Raw genomic sequence first — 26,736 nt, forward strand, 5'->3', positions numbered from 1 at the left:
CCTCTATGCAATTTGATGATATTGTTCTATTTAGATTTGAAGTACTGTTTCTGCCTGTTTCTTCCTATGTTCGTAGCATGCACAATGGAAGTTGTACCTGGTTAATATTTAGCTCTACGGATTGATGTTTTTCTGGGTTTGCTTTTCCTGTTATCTAAACCAATCTGTACGAAACTGTTTGTTGCACACCATCGGAAATTCCAAGCAATGCATTTGTTATGGCAAAACAAATATGAATATAGAGGGCAACAACAAATTTTAGCGCATTCACCATGATCAACAGAACTTCCAGTGTCAACAACAGCCCGTAAAACAAAATCATCTTACTTAATACTTCTGGCATATGTATGATTACAAGATGCAACAGATTAGACTACCGCAGACGCAGAGTGTCTCAATTGTTCATGATGGTGACGGTGACAGCACAGCTATAACGAAGTCACAAAATTTAAAATGCCGTCATCTTTTTCACTCCTTGTCTTCTACATATCATCAACCTCAGATTCTTCCTCGTCTGTCTCCTTCTCCTCAGTTTCCATAGCATCATCATCATCGACTTCAGACTCTTCATCATCAGAGTCCTTGTCCTCGTAGATTATCACCGGGGCCCCCTCTTCCTCGTCAGATTCATCATCACCGATCTGGAACACATATGCATGAATTACACAACTGGTTGCGATGTTGCAAACAGTTGACTTTTCTGCAAGGATGAACTTACCTCGCTAAAATGGTAATCTAGGCAGGTAGACAGTTTGAGTGACGATGAGAAGGTAGATGTTCTTGCATCAATCAACTGAAAAGGAATGCACAACACGAAACGTTACTGTCTAAAAATAAACATTACTGGTTATTTTCTCTTCATAGATATGGCTACAAAAGAAATATCTGAGCTACTTCATATCAGCACAACACTGCAGTTGAACTCTGATGGAAATACTCACTTGATAGAGCGAGTTGAGCAGCACCAGAGAGGACTCCTGAGATACTATGCTGCTCATGTGTCGACTTAGCAAAGACTGTAGCCATGGAAGCAAGCAGGCCAATACCGAACCCCTGCCAAGGCGGGAAAAAGAGCGGATATGAGGCCTCAGTACAACGGCAGAAAAAATGTCTCGAGACTTTGAGTACCCACAATAAATCCAGTCAAACACGCAACTGAACAGCACGAATCGCGCTTTCATGCCAACCGAGGTGCGCCCCAGCCATTTCTGTGCTAAATTTGTAAACCGGAGGCTCGAAAGGCATTATCATACCTAGATTGCATAAGCAGTATCAAGGACTTGAGAAGCTTCACAGCGTCCGCTGGCGTCAGAAGCGATACCGACTTCACGATAACCTGCACGTAAGCCAAGCATTGGATATGAAACTGTCGTATTCGTTCGATGACCTGATTGCTTTAAGAACCACTGGTATATAACATCTGTCAAACTGTGAGTGGGTTGCCCCCAGCAGGTTGATTTCAAACTGATCATAACTTCAGTTTCAACTTCCAACTTAGTCTGGAGGAGGAATTCGTTTTACATATAGACCAAACCGAACAAAACACCGCCTAAATTTGATCAGACTGAAACTCGGCCTCGTTCTCTTTCCCAATGTTTTGACTAAGCCAAGTGTGAAGTGCCATGTGAAGTTATAACAAAGTAATAAGCATTGCTTGCACATTAGGACATAATAAATGCACTCAATCGTTCGCGTGAGCCAGAGGAACAGCCAGCACTCCGCATCCCATGAACAAAACTGCGATCCTCTAGCAGAGCTGGTGGCTAAGTAAGCTAATGCTAGAACAGCCCAGCCCGACACCAGCTGTTGGTACTGCAGCACTCTGGCCATAAATTTATTTTCAATTTTGTTTGGAGGAATTCACTGAAAACGGGCAGTACAGGAACCACCACAGCAGAACAACAGCTAAATTTGAGCGAACCGAAACTCGCCCTGATAATCTTTCCGAACGTTTTTTGACTAAGCCAAGTGTGACTGGCCATGGGTAAGTAAGTCGCAGCAGGCATTGCTCGCTAATCAATCAGGCCATGGAACTTGGCTAACCAGCAACAGAGTCCACTCATAATCACCAAGCATGGAGCAAATCAAATCAAACTAAATTTGCTCGCATGCACGACATGAAGAACAGTCGGTGTGCTAGTATTGCAGATACCAAAGCGAGACAGGAAACATAAAAAAGGGAGCTTGCTCGCGCGCACCTTGCCGTCCCTGTTGCAGAGGCAGCCGAGCAGCGCGGCGCGGTCGTCGGCCCTGAGAGCCTGCTTGAGCAGGACGTGGACCGAGTCCGCGCTGGGCGGCACCACCGCGGCTGCTGTCGCCTGCTCCTCCTCGGCGTCGCCGTCCACGTCGTCGGAGGGCAGGTTCAGAGCCGCGAGCTTCTCCGCCATGGTCGGCTCGCTCAGGTCGTACTCCGGACCGGCGCCGCTCTCGTTGGCCGTGGCTGGAAGAGACGGAAGCAGACGAGTGTCACGAGTCGGCAGTTGATTGATCGTCGGAGCGGGAGGGTGTGGCTGTTACCTGGTGGGGGAGAGGCGGAACGGTCGGCTCGTCGGCGCCGGCGCGAGCGCGAGCGCGCGAGGTCCGTGGCTGCGTCCATCCGGTTGGTGCGAGGCGGCGGGTACCGGCGGTGGAAGGAGGCGGCAGGGACGGGCGGCGGCGGCGGGGAGGGAGAAGGAAGAAGTGGCGGCGGTGGGCGTATGTAGGATATAGCCCAGCTCGGCCCAGCAACCTATATCTTTCTGGACGTGTCCTCATATCTTTTTGGACGAAATTGGTAAAAACTGAGAAATTTTATAGTATTGAATCGTGGGGAATGTGCACTACTATTATTCACTATAAAAAAATTCATAATTTTTTCATTTTTCCCTAGCCTAGAATATGAAGCACTTTGCAACTAAAGAGTTATATGTGTAGCTCAACCTCCGTTTGAAGTTTTCCTACGCAAAGACCACTTTTTTTCTTCCCAAGTCATCATGTTCTTGCGTCCTCGTGGATCTATGCGTTTTTCTTTTCTATGTTGCAGATGCCACAGTTAGCCAGTACATGAGTTTACTTCAAATATCTGGCATCCTGCATGTTATCTATCTCATGTTTTTTCTTAAACTATACAGAGATAAAAACGTGACAGGAATGATAAAGTTTAAAGTGAGAATATCTGTAGTTTAAAAACTACAGCACCATGGGCACATCGGCAGACACTTCAGTTCATTAGCAAACAGATGAATCTCTTACAAGTTCCGAGTCCAATATGGTCTTTCGTCTCGAGGCACAAGCCAGTTGGCCCTTCCAAAACTCAAACAACTCACACACTCGAGTCATCATTGTGCTCCAAATAAAAAGGGGAGACAGTTTTTCTAGAGTCCACGGTCGAACACAGGTGCAATTTGCACCTCCGGAATCCGGATGAACTTCCAGCATTACCACCACAAAAAGGCGAGTGCGGTATTCTGATGATATAGAAACGCTACCACTATATTGCCATCTCCATCTCTATCTTCTTGTGCGGGTTGTAGCCATCCAGCGTGAAGTCGGAAGCCTCGAAAGAATCGATGCCCTTCTTCGAAGGGTTTATCTTCAGGATCTGCGCGCAGGGACCATGTAAAATCGTACTACTATACAAGAGTTGCTTTTTCTTATCTGGGAATATTGTGATACTGGATGAAATATGTTTGTTCAAATGTGCTTACTGGGAACGGTTTGGGCAGCTTCTGGACCTGCTCCTCTAGAGCTCGGACGTGAGTTCTGTAGACATGGGCGTCCCCTATGACGTGGATGAAATCTCCAGGGGAGAGACCTGCACACAGATGTAAACAGATGATACTTGGATAACAGGATACACGAGGATGTTAAGCATCTTGAACATTAGAGACAGGTACATGATGGCCTGGTTCCCAACTACTACTACTGCCTACTAAACGCAAGAAATTGGCAGGATCGAAGAAACAAAAGCAGCTCTTATGAGTGGCCACTCATCAATTTTCCTTGCAGAGAACAGCATAACACTGATTCATGAATAACTGCAACGGACAGTGAAAAAGGTGCGTATTTGAGCTTGGGAAGTACTCAAAATGTTTCCCTGGCACTTGCACCCAACATCAATCAAAATTAGCACGGCGTCATGCAGCACAGCCATACACAAAGTTATTGTTAATAATGTTTCAATTGAACATTAAGTGCTGGCTTTGGCAGTTAAGTGGGAGTCTTGTAAGGAAGCAGATAACAACATACCACAGACTTGAGCAATCATGCACGTCAGAAGAGAATATGATGCAATGTTGAATGGAACGCCAAGTCCCATATCCGCAGAGCGCTGATACATCTGGCACGATAACTCCCCATTCTCAACATAAAACTGCAAGACATAATTTATAATAAGCAGCATGATTGTTATCTCTAAAATTACCACGAGAAATATGTCTAGCGTCATACCATATTTATAAGGCAGAAGTTCATCTAGACTCTAGAGGATCGATTGGTTGCATGCAAGAATAAGAACGGATCGCATTCACATTTGAAGCATATCAACAACGTTGCAATTGACTTGTGAAAAGGATACATTCTGATGGGAGAATAGCTCACCAGGCTTAACATCATAATGACCAGACGTTAAGTAAAAAAAGTATTAATGGTTACTCATGCCGAACAAACTAGACTCGGATTTTACCAAAGCTTAATAAGAATATACTAACTTGTGCAAACATGTGGCAGGGAGGAAGTGCCATCTTTTTTAGATCTGAAGGATTCCATGCAGACATGATGATTCGCCGGTCGTCAGGATTATTCTTGATCTTGTCAATCACATCCATTAGCTGATCAAAACCTTTTCCAGTATAGTCAGCATGCATGTCGGTGTATCTGTATATATCATCATTGCTTAGAAAAGATGGATAGAAACAGTAAGGGAGGATGGGAGGGAGAGAGGGAGAGTGAGCAATGGAACTTACTCAGCACCAAAGTGTCGCCATTGAAATCCATAAACAGGGCCTAAATCACCTTCCTCCCTATTTGCTAAGCCGACACTACAAAATATTGCCAGGTAGATCAGATCTCAGAAATAGTAGTGTCCATTGTTCTTTAGTCGCTTATATCCAAGAGATATACCTGTCAAGATATTCTCTTGACGCATTGCCATCCCATATATGAATACCCTTTTCCTGCAGAACCTACAAAGAGAAAATAATACATATCGTACCAAAATCAGAAGTCTGGAGCAAAGTAAGTTCATGTGAAAAATTAAAACTACTAACATATATTTTTGCCTCAAGTGCTGGGAATGTTAACAAATACACCTAAAGGAACTGGTACCATTAACTTTCTTTCAGGATATGAGGGATAAGACTTGTCTCAATTAATACAAGAGGGGCACTCAACCCTAGGTGCGTGGAGGATAGCAACTTTTTTGCGCAACTGGCCATCACTACACCCCAGGATCTCAACGGGTACAGAAACTAGATTTGCAGATATGATTCATACAAAAAAAAAGTGTTAACAGAGCATGTACCCAACTTATTAACTAGCATATAACACATTCACAAACGAGCAACACAAAGAAACCTATTACTTCAGTTAGAAAGCAGGGAGAAAATTCCAAATTTTAAATTAGAGGTCTCTAAGAACAACTACATGCATATCCGGGGATCACGTAACATTTCTATGGGCTTTTCAAAAGCTTGGAAGCCTTGAGCTATTTGTGTGAATGGGCAAGTAAAACTAATGTGGTTCTCTTGAACGCTTAACTGAGCAAACCCTCTCCAAGACTTGCAGACACCACATGACTTTGCAATAAAAAAGTTCAAAAAATCTAAAGGTGCTCCCAAACATCTCAATGCAGCAATATGAAAAGGAGAAGTTCCCAACTAGCAATGGAAATCAACTAATGGAAGAAAGACTCCTAAGAAGTCATTCAAGTCAAGAGATCATGCACCCAATCTTGCAGGTGTGCAGGTTTTATAAAGTTGGCAGACACCATAATTCTATCTTACAAATAGTGTAAAGCCATGGGAATTGTTTGTCATGGACAGTGGATACAGGGTGCAACAAGTTTTTCAGAGTGCATTCTAGTCTGTGGATACAGCCTGGGGCATAAACATGATAAGTGACCAAAGTATTGAGTATAGATACAAAATGAGAAATGATAGCAACTGATCCAACAAAACATTTAAGAAGTACCTTTGCATTTGTCGAGCCACTGATGAACCACAGTAGTTCTTCAAGAACACCACGCCAAAACACCCTCTGGTAAAGAGCAGATGCTATCATATTATTCATTAAAGCAAAAGGGGAATACCAAAGCTCTCAATTCAGAGTTTAACGTAGGCCAAGACAGTTTAAGGACATTAACACTGTTATGCAGCAGTACCCAAGTATCAGCATTCACGATCATCACTACTGAAATAATGAAAGGATAAGCATCTTCCTACCGTGAAGGGTCACAAGCTGCGACAACAGAATACATCCCGCACAGCTTATTTTTCCGTAGTGAGATATATAGCTATTCCTAGACAATAACTAATTAACTATACAAATCAGATAATGCAAAACGCTCTGTGTTCATTGAGCCCATGCAATTATAGTAAGATTGAAAGTACAGCGGTATCATAATTGATTGGATATACAAGTAAGCATCGCAAAATAGAGAAGATACGAAAACTGGGGAAACAGATGCGATTTTCAAATCACTGTTTTCCCTTGTTTCTTTACTGTTATTTTTTATTTCTTTAGTAAAAAAGGAGGCAATTCTCGACATGACCAAGTGTTGTTAAGTAGTAATAACAGCTAGGTGTAGTCCAGGGCAAATAGATGCATACCTTAGTTGTCAGCAAGGGGAAGCTCTTCCTTAGGTTAAAGCGCATCTGATAGGAAAAAGGAAGACAAGGTTCATTCTCTGTTATTATCAAAGTAAATATTAAGGAAAAATAGAGAAATACCTGACAACCAAATTTAGACAACGTCCCTGTTCCAGTCCTGTCACCTTTCTGAGCACCACGCCTCATAATATCCTCGACAAGGTTGAGGTAGTAATACTCTTCATGGCGCTCGAATATCATCTTAGGGAGAAAAGAGAAGTTCTCGATTTCAAACTTGCTACTCTTGATATCATTCTCAGTTGATTCCTTGCCAATCGAGTCATGAGATTCCAAAACTGATTTTCTCACACGAACATAGGTCACAAAAGAATGCCTAATGTTGCTCTCAACCACTGGAAAAGATGAACACCATGGCTGGAACACCGAGAAGTCAACTGGAGGAATGAAGGTGTCGCACTCAATGTTTGACTGAATGTCAGTTAGATGGATAGCCTCACATGCAGGTCCATTAAGCGAATCCCTGCAGAATGATTTTGCAGACAGGGTCAACAATAGCACTGCAATTCAGCTGAATACATATAACACAGCACAGGTAGAAAAAGTTCCTGGAGAAGGCGACAACTCACCTCAGTATCTGCCCACCCCCTATCAAGAAAACCTTCTCAATCGACAAGCAATAGGGAGTGGACGCTAGAAGTTCCAAGGCAGAGTTCATGCTTCCACAGATAACAACATTCTCGGCAGTTGCAAAATCAAAACTACCAGACCGAGTCAATATGACATTCAGACGACCAGGTAAAGGCCTTGCTTCAAGGGGTATGCTCTCCCAGGTTTTCCGTCCCATTATGACCGCGTTCTTCTTTGCAGGGTCAGCCGTAGTCAACGTAAGCTCCTTGAAGAACTTAAGGTCGCCAGGAAGCCTCCATGGCAAGACTCCATCCTTCCCAATGCCCATGTCACGCGTCGCAGCAACAACAACCTGGTAGTTCCTCTGAAGGCTGTTCTGCGAATCACCATTTTCAAGAGCGGCTGCCATCGCAATCAGCCGAGGTTGATTTAAGCTGTAAGATCGTCTTAGGCTGCTGATGGCCAGAGACTGACGTCTTGCAAACCGAGAAACAGGTGTAGAAGTAACGCTGAAAAATCTCGCAGCCTGAATCTGAAGAAGCAAGATGTAACTTGTAAGCTCGCAGTTTAGTCAACTGTAGGAAACTATACGGCACAGAACACTGCACAAATATAAAATAAAAGTCTCGCTGTTTCTTGGAAAACAATAGAAGCACCATGACAGCACAAGATATATGGTGTTTTCTATACCACTACTAAAAAAGGAAATAAAGGTCACAGGCCATCACAATACAAAGATAAGTGTCCACGCAACAGACTATCGAGTAACGATGTACACAACCTCCCGAGCAAAAATCTGCATCCCATTTGTAAGGAAATGCATTTGAGTGACAAGCAATGTGCTGTGATTTAGTTAGTAGTGGTATACTTGGGATGCGTGCCGAGAAACCCTAGCGAAGCAGGCTCCTGCTCTGAACACCTCTGCCAGCAGCATCCGGATCCTGGACTAACAAAACGAGAAAATCACCGTGTCTGCTCGCAGCATTTCAGCAACTGAAACAATAAAAAGCAATGAGCTGGCTGAAGCAAGAAAGTGGACAGAACAGGGTGGCATTATATGCAGTCCTAAGGTGATGGAAATGGTATTGCTATGCAATGTTATTCAATCAGTTGTTCAGCCTGACGGTACTTGGTTGGCAACTTTATGCTACAAATCCCAGTACATAGCAAAGTATGCGTCAGAAGCACGAAGTGCCCAAGGAAGCATATATACAGAATAACAACCAAATAAGAGCCTAATCAGTGGTAGGTTACTAGCTGTTTCGTCTTGGAGCAAAACTCGAGATCAAGCAACAAATCCACCCAACCAAGCAACAGAACTACGCATGGCCAGTGCTCGCTCGGCATGTCAGTTACAGCTTGAGAGATGAACACAACTGCTAGGTGCTAGGCAGTGGCGGATGCAGGGAAAAATGGTGGGTGGGCACATCTTTAAAAAATTGCGCTCCCGCAATCGTGATGTCTGTCTGACGCAAATAGCAAATTTAGACCCTAGCCTCCTCGTACCGGTGTTCACTTTCTTCGTCCCTCCCTCCGCCCGTCTTCCCAAGAATTCGTAAAACGAAAGTGTCAATTTTTACCCTGTATTTTTTTGGTGGGGAAGCATGTTCATATGGTTGGCTTGGGCCTCTCCAATATATGCAAATGACATTTTAACAGTAGCACAAGCCAGAAAGAATAATGGCAATTTTAACAAAGAAGGGCCAATTGTCCGTCACAATCACATCCTGCTAGAATTTTAGGGGAGCCGGGAGGCGGGAGGCGGGAGCAGACCTGCAGGCAGCAATGGCCGTCGGTACGAGCACGGGAAGGTGGAAACCGGCGGCCGAGCCCGACCCTAGTTCCGGTCGAGGGCAGGGCAGCGATGGCCGGAAATAAGAGGGAGTCAGCGAGAGGGGCGGCGTCAGAGGTAGAGACGAGCGGGAGCAGAGGGAGAGGGGGCGGCGGGGGGCAAGTCGCACTGAGCCGGCAACCGGCGGCGGCGGAGGAGTCAAAATCGCGTCCAGCTCTGCCTTCCGTATCCGTACAGTCGAGCGATGTGGCCGGGCACGCAAAGAGCAACGGAATATGAAATCTACCATGTTGCTAGAGAGGTTGCCGGATTGAGACGTACCGGGAGTTGCCGTCGGTGGCGCTCGCCGGGAGGAAGCAGACGTGAGTCGCTGCGGCGGCTGCGGCGGCGGAGGAGCAGTCTTCCGTTGTTTTTTGCCGAGTGGTGGGTGGGCCGGAAGGATGCGCAGGCCTTTTGGATGGGCCTAGCTTTCAGGTTTTCCTTTCGCGGGAATCCATGTTTCCCGCGTGAATCCAAACTTAATATCCCGGCCAATACACAGTATGAGGCTCAGCGTATCATCTAGCTAGCTAGAGAGGATCGCTGATCGATTTGCAGTGGATCGAAGTTCCAAAGGATAAGGTGCTTCTTCTGCAACTTTTGACGGCTCAAATTCCAAACTATGGAAGAAGATGTGGGCTAACAAAGTACCGGGGAAGATGGCCATCACAATGTGGAGGTTTGCGCATGACTGGCTACCGTGTGGTCACCAGCTTCACAAACGTAATAACCCGGCGTCGACAGCTTGTTATAGGCAATAAATCTATTTGACCGGACTACGAGAGTTCTGCTCTGTTGAGGACGTCGACCACCTACTCCTTCTGTGCCCCCGGGCCCAGGAGGTGTGGGACTCCTTCTACCCCGACTTCGCTAGTAGGGGGCTCTCCCGGGCTCCGGACATCTGGACTTCGCTGTGCCGAAACTTTGAAGATGCCTCCACCACCACTGCCATTCTCTGGAACATCAGGAAAAGGCGGAACGCTCGTACCTTCAACGGCGTGAACGAAGACCTCACCCTCGTTTTCAGGAGGTGCCTGGAAGATATTAGACTTTGGGCTCATCGATGTACTACCCCCTCCTCCTCCTCCGCTCTAAATAATTGGTGTAATGGATATGACCCCCCTTGAGGTCCCTCCCTCCTTTCTCCCCCTCTCTCCCCTCCCTACCCCCTCTAATATGTTGTAACAACTCCTTTGTGGTCGTTTTTATAAATGTGTTCAGGCTCCCGCCGTAGCCAGGGTAAAAAAAACAAAACAAAAAAGTTCTGCTCTGTTATAGGCAATAAATTAATTCTCCCGATTTTTATCTGGTGATACAACGTAATTAAAGGGGCAAATCACGGATTGCTAGTTCGAGGGGATTCGCTGGCTATCTTATAATTAGACGAGGATTATTGACCTGCAAGAATCGTGATTTCTTTCCAAATTCCAGTGAAATTCCATAAGTACCATCTCGCAATTAGTGCGCGGCCACTCTGATTATGGCCACGGTGATGGAAACCAAAATAATAAATAACGGCAACCTAGGCGAGAGGGAGATGAAGAAGTAGCTAGTCGCGTCAGAATTCCAAAATTAATTTGAACTCCTCAACCTTGGCATCCATTGGTCTATTAATACAAGGAGGGGTGTAGTCAACGCGTGCCATGCGTGTGACTTAGTGCCTAACATGAACATGCTACTGTTCATGTAAGTAAAGAGTGTTAAGACCAGGTTAGGCACTAGAAACCGCATTTTTGTCATGCATTTCACATCCACTGTCTCATTCAAATGTTAACTTTCAATCAAGGCAAACAATCAAAGATTCTTCTATTTATTTTTCACATTCCAAAATTTGGAAAGTTTTGACATTGATAGAGCTCCTTAATTTTATTCAAGTTGTAATGCATAAAGTAATAGTAATAGGACCAATCAACATATATTTATATGGCTACGGTAGTTGTTGCCCGTAAGTGCAGTTCCTACGGCATAAGCACTTAATGAGTTTTTTGCATTGGCCACCATCGAAGCCTTCTGCCCGGCAGGGGTTGTTGCAGATGCCCCGCTCGACACAAATTGCACTACTCCATGTCTTGCTCCACTGTGTGTCGCATCCATGTGATCCAATCTCTTCTGCGGCCAATAGCAAACAAGAAAAAAAAATTAACTTCTTTTACTTTGACCTACAGATGTCTGTGTTGATCATATTCCTACCGGATGACAAAAGAAGCATCATCACCAGCCAGCAGCATATCAACGCCTTGTTGCTCTTCATGTACCATGCCATATTGATAAGTTAATATGTGATGTTTCTTACCAAATCTACCTGATGGGTCTATGTATATAACCATTGTCTGTATTTATAGTCTAGGTATGTCAATACTTTGAACCACCATTTTTTACGTAATGGAAAATATCTATGTTATCCTACAGCTAGTTTTGATGCCAATGGGTCGACATGGTTATTTATGAGATATTAATGCTTGGCAACAATGGTTATCCTAGTGGGTAGTATCATATAGTAGTATCATGCATATGATATACATGTATATGATACTATTTTTATAGTGGGTTATATCATGGAATGGTATCACAATCTTGTTATATTTATTGATTTGTAGCATCTCAATGCAAAATTATGCACAAGATTTGTTTGGCATTAACTTTTCTCGTGATGTGTGATGTGATACAATATCCACCTATGTTACTCTAGACTAGTCACAATAGGGAGTACATATAGTAGTATCATGCATATGATACTAGTGTACGATCAATGCATAGTATCATGTAGTAGTATCAATGCAGTACTATCATATGTTACATGTATTTAATGATTTGTACAATCTCAATACATGGTACATAGACCACAGCCTTCCCAAAGAATTCTTCAGAGCTTCTGGCCATTCTTCTACATCAACCCATTTCTGAAAACCACAATTCTCCACATACTACAAAAACAGTAATTTTCCAATTATTTAGAGGCATGCGGAACTTGCATTTTTAACAAACTAATGAAAAATAGTGCTGCAATCAAGTAACCTGCACCTACCTTATATATAGTTTAATTTTACAAATATATTTATGCTCTCTTAGTTGCAATGAACTAACCTGCAACTACATCAGTGAAGAAAAAGACTAAACTATGATATACTTATGGTCTCTTATCATTGATACAAATAGAAATTTAGAATTATTACTGAACTACCATTAACTAAATTTTGTTAACTAAATTTTACAATAATTATAGACAAAATCGACCTAACACTTACATTTTCAACGCTGCACATGTGAAACCTCCTTCCGGTGTTCGTCCCTTCAAATGCGACGCATCTGGTCGGCTCCAAGTCATGAACGCGGCAGCGTTCTGCTCCCACAGCAACTCCAGAGAATGAGAGGTATGTGCATGTCTCAGGGGCGTAATCCATGGCAGTAAAGTCCTAATCGACAAGAAATTGCAAAAGAAACGAACTTTATTGACCTAAATCGACAGAAATCGAAATATCCCAATTCGGAATAAGAACCCTAACCCTAAATTCGAAACCAGAGATGAGAGGCTAAGAACTTACAGGGAGGTGCTCCGGCGAGCTTTCACCGTCGTTCCAGCTAGGCATGCGGTGGCGGCGGGGGTGGCGGCGGCAATGGGCGACGGCGGTGCGGGAGCCTCGGCGGCGCTGCTTCGAAGGGGAGAAGGGCACGGTCGCTAACGCGCGGACAGGGGCGCGTGCCTCTTCTACCGTCCACGAGTGGTGGGGCCCACACGCCGTTAACGACTCTTTGACGGAAGGTGCCACGTCCCGCCTGACAGTGGGCCCGCGTTGTCATAAACGCAGTCAATCTGCGTTCAAAGGACGATAAGTGCTATTTGAAACAACTTCCACCAAATGTGGTAGTTCTGTGTGATTGAAGCGAAAACTAGTAGTTTTCCGAAATTTTGCGTGAAAAGTAGTAGTTCTATGCTATATACTCTGTCGGAGGCCGCGCCGACACTGTATCCATCTTCCCCAAACCCCATTGAGGAGGACTGCCCGTTTGACTGGTCTGGTTGAGCATCTTGATCCAAGTGCGCCAAAGCTCTGAGAACCCTTTGGCTAACAAGATACGATCCAAAGCGTCCCAGCTAATGGAGTTAAAGGTTTTGTGGAAATCAAGCTTGAAGACTGCAGCAGGGGCAGCTCGTTTGTGACAGCTTTGGACGATATCGGCAGCGTACACAAAGTTTTCGGCGATACAGCGCCCCGGATGAAACCAGTTTGATCGGGGTGCATAAGGTAGGGGATGAGGTCACGAAGCCTAAGGCCTTGTTTGGATACCGTGTTTGGCTGTTTGCATAGAACTAATTTCCCATAAACTCAGTTAACTATCTAACTACCGAAAACCTTGTTTGGCTGGAGCGATAAAACCGTGGATTAACAAAACTTGGCTTCCACAAAACCAGGAAAACGAGGTTTGAGGAAAACGACTATTTCACGTTTTTCCGAAAACGCGATTTCAGGTAACTCGACCCCAGCTACCTTTCTTCCTCTACCCTGATTCCTCGATGAAATCCCTGGACGCGGCCTTGCCCGCCAGCGGCGGCTAGAGGCCGCCCATGCCTTTCTTTACGCACGCACGGTGGACGCCGATGCCAGTGGCTCTGGCGAACCCCACACCATCGCGCGGAGACTCCGTGTCGCTTTCGCCGTTCTGGAAGCAGGTGCTTGCATGGCAATGCGGAATAGGCTTTAGGCCTTTGGAATCCAAACATGGTTTTCCATGCACTGGTTCTTAACGGAATAATCTGTAACACTGGTTTTCCTAAAAATCAGCTTAAAACTTGTTTACCAAAAACTGCGGCCTAATCCTCACAATCCAAACAACCACTAAGAGTTAGGCATTTGGTGTGAACTTTTAGGCAACAGTTCTCGAGGGATATGGGCCGGAAGTTGTCCGGTTTGTTCGCTCCTTTTTCTGGAAGCAGGACAATATGAGATTTGTTTATGGGTCGAAGATGGGAAGAGAGGTTATGGAAGCTCGAAAGGGAGTCAAAAAGAGACGTTTTGACCAGGTCCCAATTCTGCTTAAAGAAGGCATGACCAAAGCCATCGGGACCAGGGCTAGAATTATCATTCATGAAGAACATGGCAGACCGAATCTCCTCAAGGGAGAAGGGGCAGACGAGAGCGGTTGCCTAAGAGGGTGTGAGAGGGGTGGATTGAACGAGGGTGGCCCAGTCAAGACGATCGGCAGTATGGACCGGGGTGCCAGGAAGGTTTTTGAAGAAATCATGAAGAATCGAGGCTTTCGCCGGATGGCAGAAGACGACATTTCCGTCCTGATCATCAAGGTTCTTGATCTGGTTTTTTTGAAGGCGGACGGAAGCACAAAGGTGGAAATAGCGGGTGTTCTCGTTGCCAAGGGTACAATTTTTGATTTTTGCGCGTTGCCGCCAATAGACCGCCTTATTCGTGTCTTTTGACTGATAGTGGATTTTGCAAGGTAGTGGAAGCGATGTTCTAAGGCGCAGTTCTGTGTTCCTACAACCTATCCAAGAAAGAGATGATGGCGAGGCAGTTAAGAAGGTAAACGGGAGGGAGCTTACGATCCCTACCCCAAGCTCTAACAGCCGACCTAACTCTCTTAAGTTTGAGGCAGAGGCTCCCAACGGGGAAGAGGTGAGAGTGGTTCGGGTCGACACTGTTCCAATTGGCGCTGGCAAGGGGGGCGGAGGATAGGTGGGTCAGCCAAGAACTTTTCATTCGGAAAACGGTACTCCGAGGAGCTTTGGAAAATGCCGTCAGGTGAAGTGGAACATGATCAGACGTGGGCCGGGTAGAAGAGGTGAGGGTCGAGTCAGGAAGCGCAAGACTCCATTCGGGGTTGAGAAGGACCCTATCCATGCTGGTTGGACCAGGTGAACTGTTGGTCAAGGAGCGGGATTTTCATAAGGCTGAGGTTGTTTATGAAATCATTAGAAAGAGAAGCCTCGGCAGAGTTAAAGTTGTCATTGGACTTATCCCGAGGTGTTCTGATGAGATTGAAATCCCCCATGATCGCGACAGGTCTAGAGATTGTAGCAAAAATTGTTTTTGGGCGTGATGGCAAGGGCCGTAGATGTTAACAATGGGAGGTGGTTTCGGCTTCTAGATTTACAAACTTGCAAGTTTTCTGGGTAAAGATAAAGAGTCAAGTTTTCACTTCTCTCAGCATCCCAAACCCAATCCATTATCATCCATCCATCCAAGTTCAAAGCCACCCAGGGCACAAACACATCAAAAAGCTGCTGCTAGTAACCTACCACTGCATCCACTAGTTTCAGACTAGACTAGAGACTGTCACGAAAATGACGCCATGAGCCATTGTTTCAAGATTAATTAACAGCAACATGCTGCTAATACTCCTGACAAAGCGTCTGTAACCATCTCTCAAAACGTAAAAAAAGGCCTTGATCTGGCGACCTCCGCAGGCATCATTTCTTCTTCTTAAGTTCCATCGCCTCCCTGGAAGTACGGACCCATCAGAACACCAAACAGGCCAATGACTCGCTCAGCTCAGTTTAACAAGGTAACTACTAATCCTTTTTTTCAGTTGGACAAAACTACAAATTGTGTTAACAAAAATGGTGGATCTCTTGTCTTACCAGAAGAGCTTATCCATCTCATCGTTCTCGGGGTCCAACTCCAGGCCGCGTGTGAGCGCCTCACAAGCCTTCTCATACTCCTGAGGAAACACATTTTAAGTGCATGGCCAGCCAAAATGAAATGCAAGAAATGTGATTTTCTAGTGCACCTTCAGCATCACCAGAGCTTCTCCATGGCGATGGTGTGCCTCTGCCCACCCCTCGTGGCTATTCTTGCATTTGATCGCGTCTTTCACAGCCTTCTCTGCATCGCCTAGACGGAGCCAGCAGCGGCTCCGGTTGGCCAGCATTTTACGATCCAATGGATCAGCCCTGAGCGCCTGTAAAAATTGAGCCGAAAGTTTTGTCAATAGTATATTTTTACTGTCACATCAAAAATAAATGGTGCTTGCTAGCTAAAAGATTTTTTGTCTTGTTTTATTGTTATTAGGTTCAAGTGAGGTTGAAAATAAAACTGAAGGTTGCTTGAAAAGAAAAGAAATTGGAGGAGACGTCACCCCAGATTTGTACAGTCACTCAGTTTCATACCAATTACCAAATCATCAAATGTATTTTCAACAGGTGATATTAATATATGATGTTCCATGCCTAAACTAATCCAAGGCCCATATAGGCAAGAGTGTGCTGGAACTTCATGGCATTTGTTCATCGCCTCATGTTTTTCCTGATTTTTCTTTAGCTCATATTTAACACATCAAGCTTTACCTTTGGAGATGGGAGATGATGATACTAGCTAGTACCTTCCTAACTCACCAAATTATATTCCTAAAAAAGTTAGACCAGCACAACGCTGTACCTTTGTGTAGAGCACTGATGCATTTGCATAATCCTGCTTCTCAAATGCTTCATCCCCTTGTTTTTTCAGGTCAGACTTCCTCTTTTTAACCGCGTCATCATCCTGAGCAACATACAGTAACATTAGCCATGCATTCGATAAATCCTGATGTGCGAAAATGATGTAACAAGTGATTTAGTATCTGTGACAGAAAAAGAGAATTATTTCCTATTAACAGAGTTGCTACAAAATTGCATGGGGGAGTTAGAAGTCATGGGGAGCAAGCAATTGTTTTTGCCGCAGCAACAAACCATTAGCTGCATGTGCTCCAGTTTGGCATGATTGATTATCCCATCAACGCTCCAGTCTGCCACATCTGGAATTGGGGAGGTGAAAGGATATAGAAGCTCAACGTCTTCCCTTGTACCATACACAGCGGCTAGCTCTATTGGTATTATACCACACTGTCAAGCAGAAGAAGAATGTTTATTCTGAAGCAATACTGAAGATAAAAAAGACAATAGAATGGTTCCTTGGTAATCTAAGAATTATCCTGCTCCCCATATGGACACGACAAAATGATGCAACACCACCAAAACAAATGCCTAACAGAACAAATGGTCCAGAATGCAGCTTGTGCTATTAATTTGGTACCATCAAGATAGGCCTAGATAGTATCCTGTAACTTTCTATACAATACCTGATCACAAAAAAATGGCAAACAAAAAATAGAAACTATAAAGGCAACTGATAGTAATCAAACTAATAATATGCCAAATCAGTGTCAAACACATTAGTCTTGATGTCAAAATAAGCCCATTCAACTGATGCCAAGTGATTCAAGACTCGAGCACTACTTTGCACAAAATTAGACTTATTGGCTTCCATCCTCGGTTCCCTTCACATATAAACTACTGCCATATTTTTTCAGACACTACATGGCATTATTATGTTATATAATTGTGCCACACTAGTGTCACATATATTAATTTTGCTGGTGCCAGAAGTCTAGAACTTCTGATGCTACAAAGTGAATCAACTCACTATGATAATTGTGAAAAACAAGAGAGAATATCACCTCATCAGGACGATTTGCGTCTGCACCTGCCTCCAACAAGCACTTAACAATTTCAGTTAGGCCTTCGCTTGCAGCTCTTGCCAATGAATTATTATTAACATCGTTCACATTAGCTCCAGCCTGCCAAATATGCGTGTACAAGAGAAGATAGTTAGACAGAGCCTCTCTTGCAAGGAAAGAACACATTAATCAGTAGATAACGGCTGCATATATACCTGAATCAATAGCCTGACACAATGCTTGGAAGCAGCAAACACTGCAGCATCTAGAGGTGTTGCCAGACAAGAAGGCACAACCATGTTGACCTGTAAGAAACAAAGGCTACCATAAACATTTTCATGCCAGAACAATGAGCAATTGGCAGGTCCTTGAGAGAGCAAATTTTAGGCCATGGCCACAAGTAAGTAACTAGTTTCAAGTGAAGCAAATACAGCACAAGTCATGCAGGGTCAAGGGATAAAAAAGAATGGTGTACATCTGCATGGTGCTCCAGCAAAACCTCCACAGTACTCTCGTGTCCTTTAAGGGCGGCGAGACACAGTGGTGTCCCCTGTTCTGACTTGCTGTCGACTTCAGCTCCTCTAGAAAGCAGCAGTTTCAGTATCTCGGACTTCCCTGAAGAAGCACATGGTAGGCTGAAGATCAGAATAATTATGCAAGCAAGCCATGCTTGGACAACCACGGCTTGAGCAGATAAAAAGAGCAAAGCAATGATTTTACATTTTAGAAATTAAAGTGTTGGGGCAACAAATTAAAGACACAAGTTTGAATGGCTAGATTAATATCACAATGCAACATTTATTGGATGAAGTTCTAAGTTTCAATTGCTAGAAAGTAATAGCTAGCACACAAGGGAGGTAACATGTGTTGGGAGAGCAAGTTCCAAATTAATGCTAGAATATCAGTAACGGGTGTAGGACCAGGTTAGGTTTATAGGAAATTAGGAGCAGCTGCCGTAAAAATCCTCAGGACACAGGGCTTAATTAGAGCTCACAATCCAGGCAATTAAGTTAATCATGGGAAAATGCCAGAACACATGATGTTTGAAATAAAACAAAAAAAAGGCAGCTGCAGCAATGAATTCCCCTGTTGTAGTACCTGTCATTGCAGCCCGGTGGACAACAGTGGCGCCCTCCTCACATTCCTGGTGGAGATCGGCCCCATGGTCAAGCAGGAACCTGACGGCCGGCAGGTTGCCGCCGGCCACGGCGTGCTCCAGGGGCGTCTTCTTCCCTGCACCGCGCGCGCGTAAACAAGATTACTGATTTGCTCGGGGATGCTTCGGATGGGAAGAAAGAATCAGACGGGCGGATGGATGGAGTGAGTGGCTTACTTGGGGACGTGTCCCACATGTTGACGTCCATCCCGAGCGTGTCGACGAGGTAGCGGCAGGCGTGGAGCCTCCCGAGGCCCCCGACGGCGGCGTGGAGCGCGTTCATGCCGCGGTAGGTGGTGGCGGCCAGCGTGGCGTCCGCGCCCTTGTTCCCCCCGCTCCTGTCCAGGCGCCGCGCGATCTCTGCGTCGATGGATCGGGCATGGCCAGCCGGGTTAGCAGCAAGAAAAGCAGAGGACCATCGAACGAACCGATTGAGCCGAGAACCCGAATCGATCGGCGCGGGAAGACAGCAAAAAGGGGGGACTTTTTTGTGGGGGTGGGGAGAATCGGTGGGTTACGTACGTACCCTTGAGGCGGCGCACGTTGCCGTAGTATGCGGCGACGAGGAAGCGCGCCTCCGGCGGCCACTCGTCCTCGTCTGTCGATCGCGCGCGCGCGCAGGCAGGGGAACGAACCAACCAAGACAGAGGAACAAAGCGTCAGCGGCGGTGGATTAAGGGGAGAAGGAAGGGATTGAGAGGGGGGATTAGCGTCGAGCGGCAGTGGTGAAGGGAAGGAAAGCAGGTACCTTTGCCGAGGGTCTTCTCGAAGAAGTGGGGCAGCGGCATCTCGAGGAGGTCCATGCCGGCTCTCTGCTCCGGCGGCGGCGGCGGCGGCGATTTAGCTAGGGTTTCTCTCTTCTCTCTCTCTCTCGAAGTGGAAGGTGGAGAAGGTGGGAGAAGGGTGTGGAAGGCAGCAGAGAGCTCGAAATGGAACGGAGAGTACTGTGAGTGCGCTCGCAGTCGCGAGGGAGACGCGAGGGTGTGGAAGGGTGTCGACACGTCCGGTCTCTGCCATGGCAGCTCGTGCTGCTCTCCTTTTCCCCTTTGGACCTTGACCACTCCCGCGACCGTTTGAATGCTTTCGAACCTATGGCACCTTGTGTTGATCGTTTGTCACTAAATTACGAGTTATGACGCGAATTAGAAAGAAAATTAGCAGTTAACAGGACAGCAGGGGATGTAGCTCAAATGGTAGAGCGCTCGCTTTGCATGCGAGAGGCACGGGGTTCGATCCCCCGCATCTCCATCTTCTTCAACCCTTTTTTCCTTTTGCAATGATAAATCAACTCTCACTAACTAGCCCACATGTCACTTAGGCCATCTCCAAGGGGAGACCCCAATCGGCGCGCTGGGTCATCCATTTGGGTGGACGCGTCGACAAAGGCCGGCATCCGTCCGGCCATTTGGGTCGCACGTTGCAGCCCCCATTTTGCCAACGTGGTTTCGTTGAACAGGGTGTGGCATCGCCATCGCTGCTGCGGGCATCGGCCTTGGGGTTTTGGAGTGCGTCGCCGACACTGTTGAGGTCAATAGACGAAGACGACGACCCCGTCATGGAGTCGCTCACCTCTAGTGACCCATCCCGTGGTGGGTACAAGAACCCCCTACCAGCGCGATCATTTCGTACGCACCGGGCTGGTACCCAAACGGGGCAGTCGGTGGGGTTGTTGACCGGCGTGGAAGCGCCCGGGTCACGGAGGAGCCGGAGCTTCCCACCGAGGCTGTGCCGACGTCCGTCGCGGCCAGCTGCGCGAGCGCGTTGTGGCTGTAAAAGAGCATGGAGGAGTTGGAGCTATTCGGTCGCCTCTGCCGCTCCTCCGCGGCGGTGGCCTCCCTCTTTCGTTGATCGAGCACCCTGCACCGCTCGACACGTTTCTTGTTCTCCACTTGCCTCTGCTCCGCGGCGAGCTCGGGCCTCGCCTTCTTTGTCGCCGTCGCGGGCTACACGACCACCGGAACAGCCGGAACCTCCTCAGCGACAACAGCGGCGAGCTCAGCCTCGTCTCCGATGGTGGTGGCGGCGACAACTTCGTCAGTCATTCTCTAGGTTTCGGACTAGTGGAGTAGTTGTGGTTCGGGAGGCTGACACGCGGGCCAGGGGAGGCCGCGAGAGGCCAACCGCGGGCGTGGGATGGGTCGCCCCGTTGGAGATGGCCTTAATCTCTCTTCGGCCACCTCTAAGCTCGATTGCCTCAAGTGCCTCTTGTCCATCATGCCGCCCCGAAGCTCACACGCGATTCTCAACAACATTAGAAGGGAGGTGGAGCCGGAGCTACGACGGCAAGCAGCGATGCCAGTGTTACAGGTAAGGCCCCTCGACATGGCAGTTAATTTGACAAAAAATCAGGGAAGGGGATGAATATGATAGGTGGGCCCATATTGTCGGGTTCGTCATTTTCCTAGTGCGCTAAATAGGTCCAGGGTCTAAAATAGACATGGATTGGCAAGTTGGGATCGAGTGCCAATTTCGGGAATTGGAAAATAGGGGTTTGATTTAGATTTTAACTATAAATTTAGGGTTTGTTTTAGACTTTTTCTTAGTAAAAAAAAAACAAATTTGAGGGACATGATCCATCGGTCAAGTAGCGATTGGAGTTGCCAGCTGCTTTGTACAGATCGACCGGCCATGTACATCGATTCCAGGCGTTTCCCAGATAGATCTATACGTGCCCGTCTGGGTTCCGAGCCGTATTCCCCTCGCCTCTGAATTCAGCTGGAGTTGGAGTAGCACATCGCAGACCTTCTCAATCTCTCGTCGCTGCCGGCGCCGGATCAGCCGAGCGATCATGGCCACGCGTCGCCGTCACCGCCGCCAAAACCAGTCGCCTGGTAATACCCCTCAAATCTGGGCTGCGGCTGCAGATGGAGATGGGTCGACCGCCTTGCCACGAGCTAAAAGAAGAAAAACCTCGCCGTGCCAACAACAAGAAGATAAAGTGTATGCAGGGCCAAGCCTTCCAGAGGTACGTACTTTCATAGAAATTCCATGCAACTAGTAAGAATATCATGTACATATGACGTGCCATCTTAATGATGTAAGCTGCACTCTCATATGCTCGACACTCCTTTTTGGGTAAATACCAAGCCGATTCTTGAGCTTCAGGTGCTTTATACCTTACAAACTATTGGTTCATGTGAAGATCTGTTCCGTTTTTCCTCACAAAGGGCAGTAATGCAATTATATAAAATGATACCAATTATATCCGGCCTCTACAACAGCACGATATCATGTATCTAGTTAGATCTACCACCTGGTTCGCCATGCAAAACTCCGTGTTACTTTTTCTCTAGCCCTAGTGAACATTTCACCCATGCATGCATGTGTGTGTTGCAGGACATCTGGTGTCACATACATTCCCTGTTGCCGCTGCGAGACGCTGCCCGAGCGGCCTGCGTCTCCCACGCCTTCCGCTGGTCCTGGAGACGCCTCCCCAACCTCACCTTCAGCAAGGACTCCCTTGGGTTGGATAGAGGAACACACCGAAAGAAGGGGATCTCTAGGAATTTCACCAGAAAGGTTGACAAAATCTTGAAGAAGCACTCCGGCACCGGCATAAAGACGTTGGAGTTTCGCATGGCCCCTCATTACAAGGCGAGGAACCATGGAAGACTCGACAGATGGCTTCAGATGGCTGCTACGCCCGGGATTGAGAAGGTCACCCTTTTCTTGTCCTCGAAAGATGGCACATATGGGTTCCCTTGCTCGCTTCTGTCCGACGGGAAGGGAGACTCGATCCGTCATCTTGAGCTCGCCAATTGTTTCTTCTGTCTCACGACTGGCCCTTGGTCCTTGAGGAACCTCACAGTATTAGACCTGAGTTTTGTGCATGCCACAGGGGAGGGGCTATGGTGCCTTCTCTCCACTTCTTCAGCCTTAGAGCGATTTTCTCTCAGGTATTGCAGTGGCATAATCTGCTTGAAGATACCTGGCTCTCTCCAACGGCTAGAATACCTAAAGGTGGACGGATGCGACGATCTGCAAGCGGTAGAGAGCAAAGGTCCCAATCTATCCAGGTTCAACTTTGGAGGTAGCCACCACCGGACGCATATCTCGCTTGGAGAAGCCCTGCGAGTGAAGGAGCTATACATGGACTGTTCTAGCTTTGCTTGTTGTAGTCAAGCTGAGCTGGTACCCAGTGGCACGCCAGATGTTGAAACCGTCAGTGTGCATCCAATCACCAAGGCCACATATATATTCTCTATAACCTTAATTTTATGGCTGTACTTTTGTGGATATAACTTACTCATTTCACGTTCCTTGCGTTGTGTAGACCATGGACACGTCCGCTAGAATATCAAGCAAATCTACGCACCTGGAGCGTCTGTACATCCAAGGGATTGGTATAACGCCCTTTTATCTAAGCGTCAAGTACTGCGCTCTAGTGCTTCTCTTTGGTGGTGCTCACTCCGTGGAGGAGTTTACCTCCTATGTAAGTTTACCGATTGATCATCCTGGAAACCATCTGACATGTTACTAGTATAGATTCGTTGAACTTTCGACTAATTAGTGTTGCCTTTTATGTCTCTAGGTCTCCAATCAATTGGCGGATCACGTCTCATTTTACTCAGTGTTTCGTGGGGGAGAAACGAGTGGTCTGCCCATGAAGGAGGTGCGCCAACGTGTTGAGGGTGCATGCCATATGCTCAAATCCTGGTTGAGCTGATGTGCAACGTCGGGTGAGTATGTCAAATGCTTCCTCAACATGGACAAGCATATCTGGAGAAAGATGCACTCTGGTGCCCATAAATCCTTGTAGTTGATTATGTTGAACATTGGAAGTCACAATTGTATACTTGTATGGTAATTATGCTCGCTTATTTCATGAAATGATCCCTCTGTTCGTTAATTAGTGTAACCCTGCTACATTTTGTAATGCGATTATCATTACGGAAGTAATCCGGAGCTGAGGCGTTGAAGGGCTTCCAGAAGAATACATATATATGCTGCCATTGAGTTATACTATATGTTTCGGGATTTCTTGGTGTGATGTTGAGCGAAGTGAAATCCTCGAAAGACTAACTAGCATACTTCCTCCTTTCTAATTTAGGATGCATATTAGGTTTGGTTAAAGTCAAACTTTATAAAGTTGATCCAACTATATATCAAAATATTTTAATTTTTATAATATCAAATAGTACATACAATATAAAAATATATGTCATGATGATTCTAATAACATTGAGATAATGTTATGGATGTTGCTATAATTTTATATATATTTAATCAATGTTTACAAAGTTTAACTTTACCAAAACTAATATGCATCTTAATCGTGGATTTTTTTTTTCTTTTCCCTGTGAATTCTATCAGCGTTGATCAAATTTGCTACTAGCTATGCATGCACCTGCATCGTTCAACTGGGTATAAACTGCGCAATATGTTTCTGAATGTTGATTTCATGAGATCTGGATGGAGGAGCCTTGTAATTAATTAATGAAGCAAATTCGGTCAGTGCAACTAATCAAGCAACCTAAATTAATGTCTTGTGTGTGTATATTTCCCAATGCTTGTAGCTGCATGCATATAATCTGTCGAATGTTACCTGAGCTTCCATACTAGATTGATATTTTTCGTTGGTTTGTGTTACTTATGAGATCAAGCATTCCGCTCAATCTAGATTGATTTCTATTTATTACTACCTGGATCGGTGAAACGAATTTGAAGCTAGCCTCAAACACCCAGCCCAAGCAATCGTTAGCCACGACGTAGGCCATCGAAACTGGGCCGAAGACCAGTTCGTGACGCCCGCTTTTCCTACGTTTCCAATCCGAGGAACCCTAGCTCCTCGCCATCGCTAGCTTGTGCTCCATCCCCGCAACGGCACCACCGTGTCGCGGGTCAAATCTGTGTTCTCCGGCCGGCCGCCCTATATGAAGGAGAAGAAGGTGGCCAAGGCGACCAACGCCGCGGTGAAGAAGCCGAACTGCCGAAGAAGAAGGCTACTGCTGCCACACCCAACAACAGACGCACATCTTATGAAGCCGCCACGCGCAGGTCGCGGAAACGGGCACGAGAAGAAGGTGTCCGCGGCGGCAATCTCATCAGCAACCTCCCTGATGACATCCTCCGCACCATCGTCTCGCTCCTCCCAACCAAGGACGGCGCACGCACGCATGCCATCGCCCGCCGGTGGCGACCGCTCTGGCGCTCAGCGCCTCTGAACCTCCAAGCCACCGAGTGGCTGTGCCGCAGCGAGTTCCACCGCCTCAGTCTCGTCTCCAAGATCCTCTCCGACCACAAGGGTCCCGCCCGGCGCTTCGTCTACGACCACACCGACATCTACGATGCCAATAAAATGTTGGCCCATATCGATGCCTGGTTCCGTTCCCTATCCCTGGCCAACCTTCAGGAGCTCAACATAACCTTCGTCAATTTTGAATTTTTGCGTCGGAAGCGGTGCCCGCTGCCACCGCCGGTGCTCCTCTGCGCACCAACCCTTGCTGTGGCAAGAATCAGTTGTTGCGCTTTCCCAAAGGAGATCGCTCCTTCGCTAAGTTTTCCTTTGCTCAAGCAGCTCAGTCTATGGCGTGTTTCCATGTCCGAGGATGCCTTCCATCGGCTGATCTCTGGTTGCCATGTCTTGGAGTCACTAAAACTAGAGGTCATTGGTGAAGTGGGTCGCTTCCGTATTAGCTCGCCATCCCTTAGGAGTGTGCACCTTTGCGCTTGTTTTTCAAGCAAAGAAGAATTGGTCATCGAAGACGCCCCTCGCCTTGAAAGGTTGCTACTAAGTTTTCTTGACAAACACCGTGAGACTATTCGGGTAATTAGGGCACCTAAACTAGAAATATTGGGCCGTTTGTCCTCTTGCATCATCGAGAGTGCAAACCAAGTCCTCGAGGTAGTGCAACCAGTCTCTTCACTCTTGGATTCCACATTGTTACATAGTTTATAATGTTTTTTCTATGTGCATTATTTTCTTCAGAGTTTAACCGTAAGCAGCTTGAGGACTACAATGAACACTGTCAAGATTTTGGCTCTTGACTTCTCTGACGCCAATCTGAATGCTGTTACCGATATCTTAAGGTCTTTCCCATGTTTGGAAAAGCTCTACGTCAATGTGAGTATTATATTCATGTTTTTTTAAATGTGAAAACGAATATTTGATTCCCGTTCAAAAACTTATTTTCACATAAAATCTAGTGTAGGTAGGAATTACTTTAACATATTTCTCGTCTTTACTTTTCTAGTGGGACCATAACTTTGAGACACCAATGCGAAATAGACATGATTATGACCCACTGGAGCCTGTCAAATGCATCGAGACGCATCTAAAAAAACTAGTACTGCAAAATTACTTGGGCTGTGAGAAAGATGTTGGCTTCGCCAAGTTCTTTGTTTTGAACACGAAAGCGCTAAAGGAAATTAAATTTCAAGTCAGCAAGAAGATCAACAAGAAATGGGTGGCTGATGCTGATCAATACATGCTGCTAGAAGTGGGACATAGAGCTTCTCGAGATGTACAACTGAAATTCATACATAGTGATTCAAAGTTTTTTGATGTCCATGATCTGTCAATTGCAGATCCTTTCACCTGCTATATTTGTAATGAAGTAGACGCTCTTTCAGAAGAACCGTAATGATTTGTTGTCGATGGTCACTGCCTTTTTCTTATTATGTGGATAGGGTTGATGCTTGAAAACTGAGCCATCTTTCTAATTGGATATATGTTCCTTTGAAATTCCAAATATGTTGTGTCATGAAAAAATCATTTACTGCCAAAAGATGTAGTGCAGTGAGCACCGAACCCCTCTTGCACCGTCTTTTTGTTTGAGGAAATATGGATGCTACCAAGGTTGTTACAGTTTCAGTCAGCAAGGCAATGCTTGTGTTGAGAACTTGCTTCTGTTTCACTCATTAATTTATTC

The 26,736-nt window shown here is 46.0% G+C and overlaps 2 protein-coding genes, 1 non-coding gene and 1 pseudogene across 3 annotated transcripts; 1 reads left to right on the top strand and 3 right to left on the bottom strand.

Annotated features, from left to right (window-relative positions):
* Window positions 1–308: 308 nt before the first annotated feature.
* LOC124655610 lies at window positions 309–2,596 on the bottom strand. Its single transcript, XM_047194477.1, has 6 exons — window positions 2,518–2,596; window positions 2,199–2,440; window positions 1,254–1,336; window positions 942–1,053; window positions 719–793; window positions 309–641 (listed from the first exon to the last, which is right to left on the bottom strand). The coding sequence occupies exons 1-6, from the start codon at window positions 2,594–2,596 to the stop codon at window positions 483–485; spliced, it is 750 nt and encodes a 249-aa protein (XP_047050433.1). The 3' UTR covers window positions 309–482.
* Window positions 2,597–4,939: 2,343 nt separating this feature from the next.
* LOC124653628 (bifunctional dihydrofolate reductase-thymidylate synthase-like) lies at window positions 4,940–7,919 on the bottom strand. The gene is made up of 6 exons (XM_047192692.1): window positions 7,433–7,919; window positions 6,927–7,326; window positions 6,807–6,851; window positions 6,169–6,234; window positions 5,101–5,162; window positions 4,940–5,018 (listed from the first exon to the last, which is right to left on the bottom strand). The coding sequence occupies exons 1-6, from the start codon at window positions 7,840–7,842 to the stop codon at window positions 4,940–4,942; spliced, it is 1,062 nt and encodes a 353-aa protein (XP_047048648.1). The 5' UTR covers window positions 7,843–7,919.
* A 7,610-nt stretch (window positions 7,920–15,529) lies between these two features.
* On the bottom strand, window positions 15,530–19,148 carry LOC124651581 (annotated as a pseudogene).
* Window positions 19,149–20,040: 892 nt separating this feature from the next.
* On the top strand, window positions 20,041–20,113 carry TRNAA-UGC. The gene has a single exon. It is a non-coding gene; the product is annotated as a tRNA-Ala (tRNA).
* Window positions 20,114–26,736: the final 6,623 nt, after the last annotated feature.

The sequence above is a fragment of the Lolium rigidum genome, chromosome 5 (genome assembly GCF_022539505.1).
Source record: "Lolium rigidum isolate FL_2022 chromosome 5, APGP_CSIRO_Lrig_0.1, whole genome shotgun sequence".
Lineage (NCBI taxonomy): Eukaryota > Viridiplantae > Streptophyta > Magnoliopsida > Poales > Poaceae > Lolium > Lolium rigidum.

What these genes read in the sequence shown, in the direction of transcription:
- LOC124655610 (XM_047194477.1), bottom strand. Translation starts at nt 2,596, where the DNA reads ATGGACGCAGCCACGGACCTCGCGCGCTCGCGCTCGCGCCGGCGCCGA. An exon ending in TTCCGCCTCTCCCCCACCAG is followed by an intron (nt 2,441 to 2,517) that starts GTAACAGCCACA and finishes CGTCTCTTCCAG; the next exon opens with CCACGGCCAACGAGAGCGGC. An exon ending in TAGATTACCATTTTAGCGAG is followed by an intron (nt 642 to 718) that starts GTAAGTTCATCC and finishes TATGTGTTCCAG; the next exon opens with ATCGGTGATGATGAATCTGA.
- LOC124653628 (XM_047192692.1), bottom strand. Translation starts at nt 7,842, where the DNA reads ATGGCAGCCGCTCTTGAAAATGGTGATTCGCAGAACAGCCTTCAGAGG. An exon ending in GGGGGTGGGCAGATACTGAG is followed by an intron (nt 7,327 to 7,432) that starts GTGAGTTGTCGC and finishes ATCATTCTGCAG; the next exon opens with GGATTCGCTTAATGGACCTG. An exon ending in TCAAGAGAATATCTTGACAG is followed by an intron (nt 5,019 to 5,100) that starts GTATATCTCTTG and finishes AATATTTTGTAG; the next exon opens with TGTCGGCTTAGCAAATAGGG.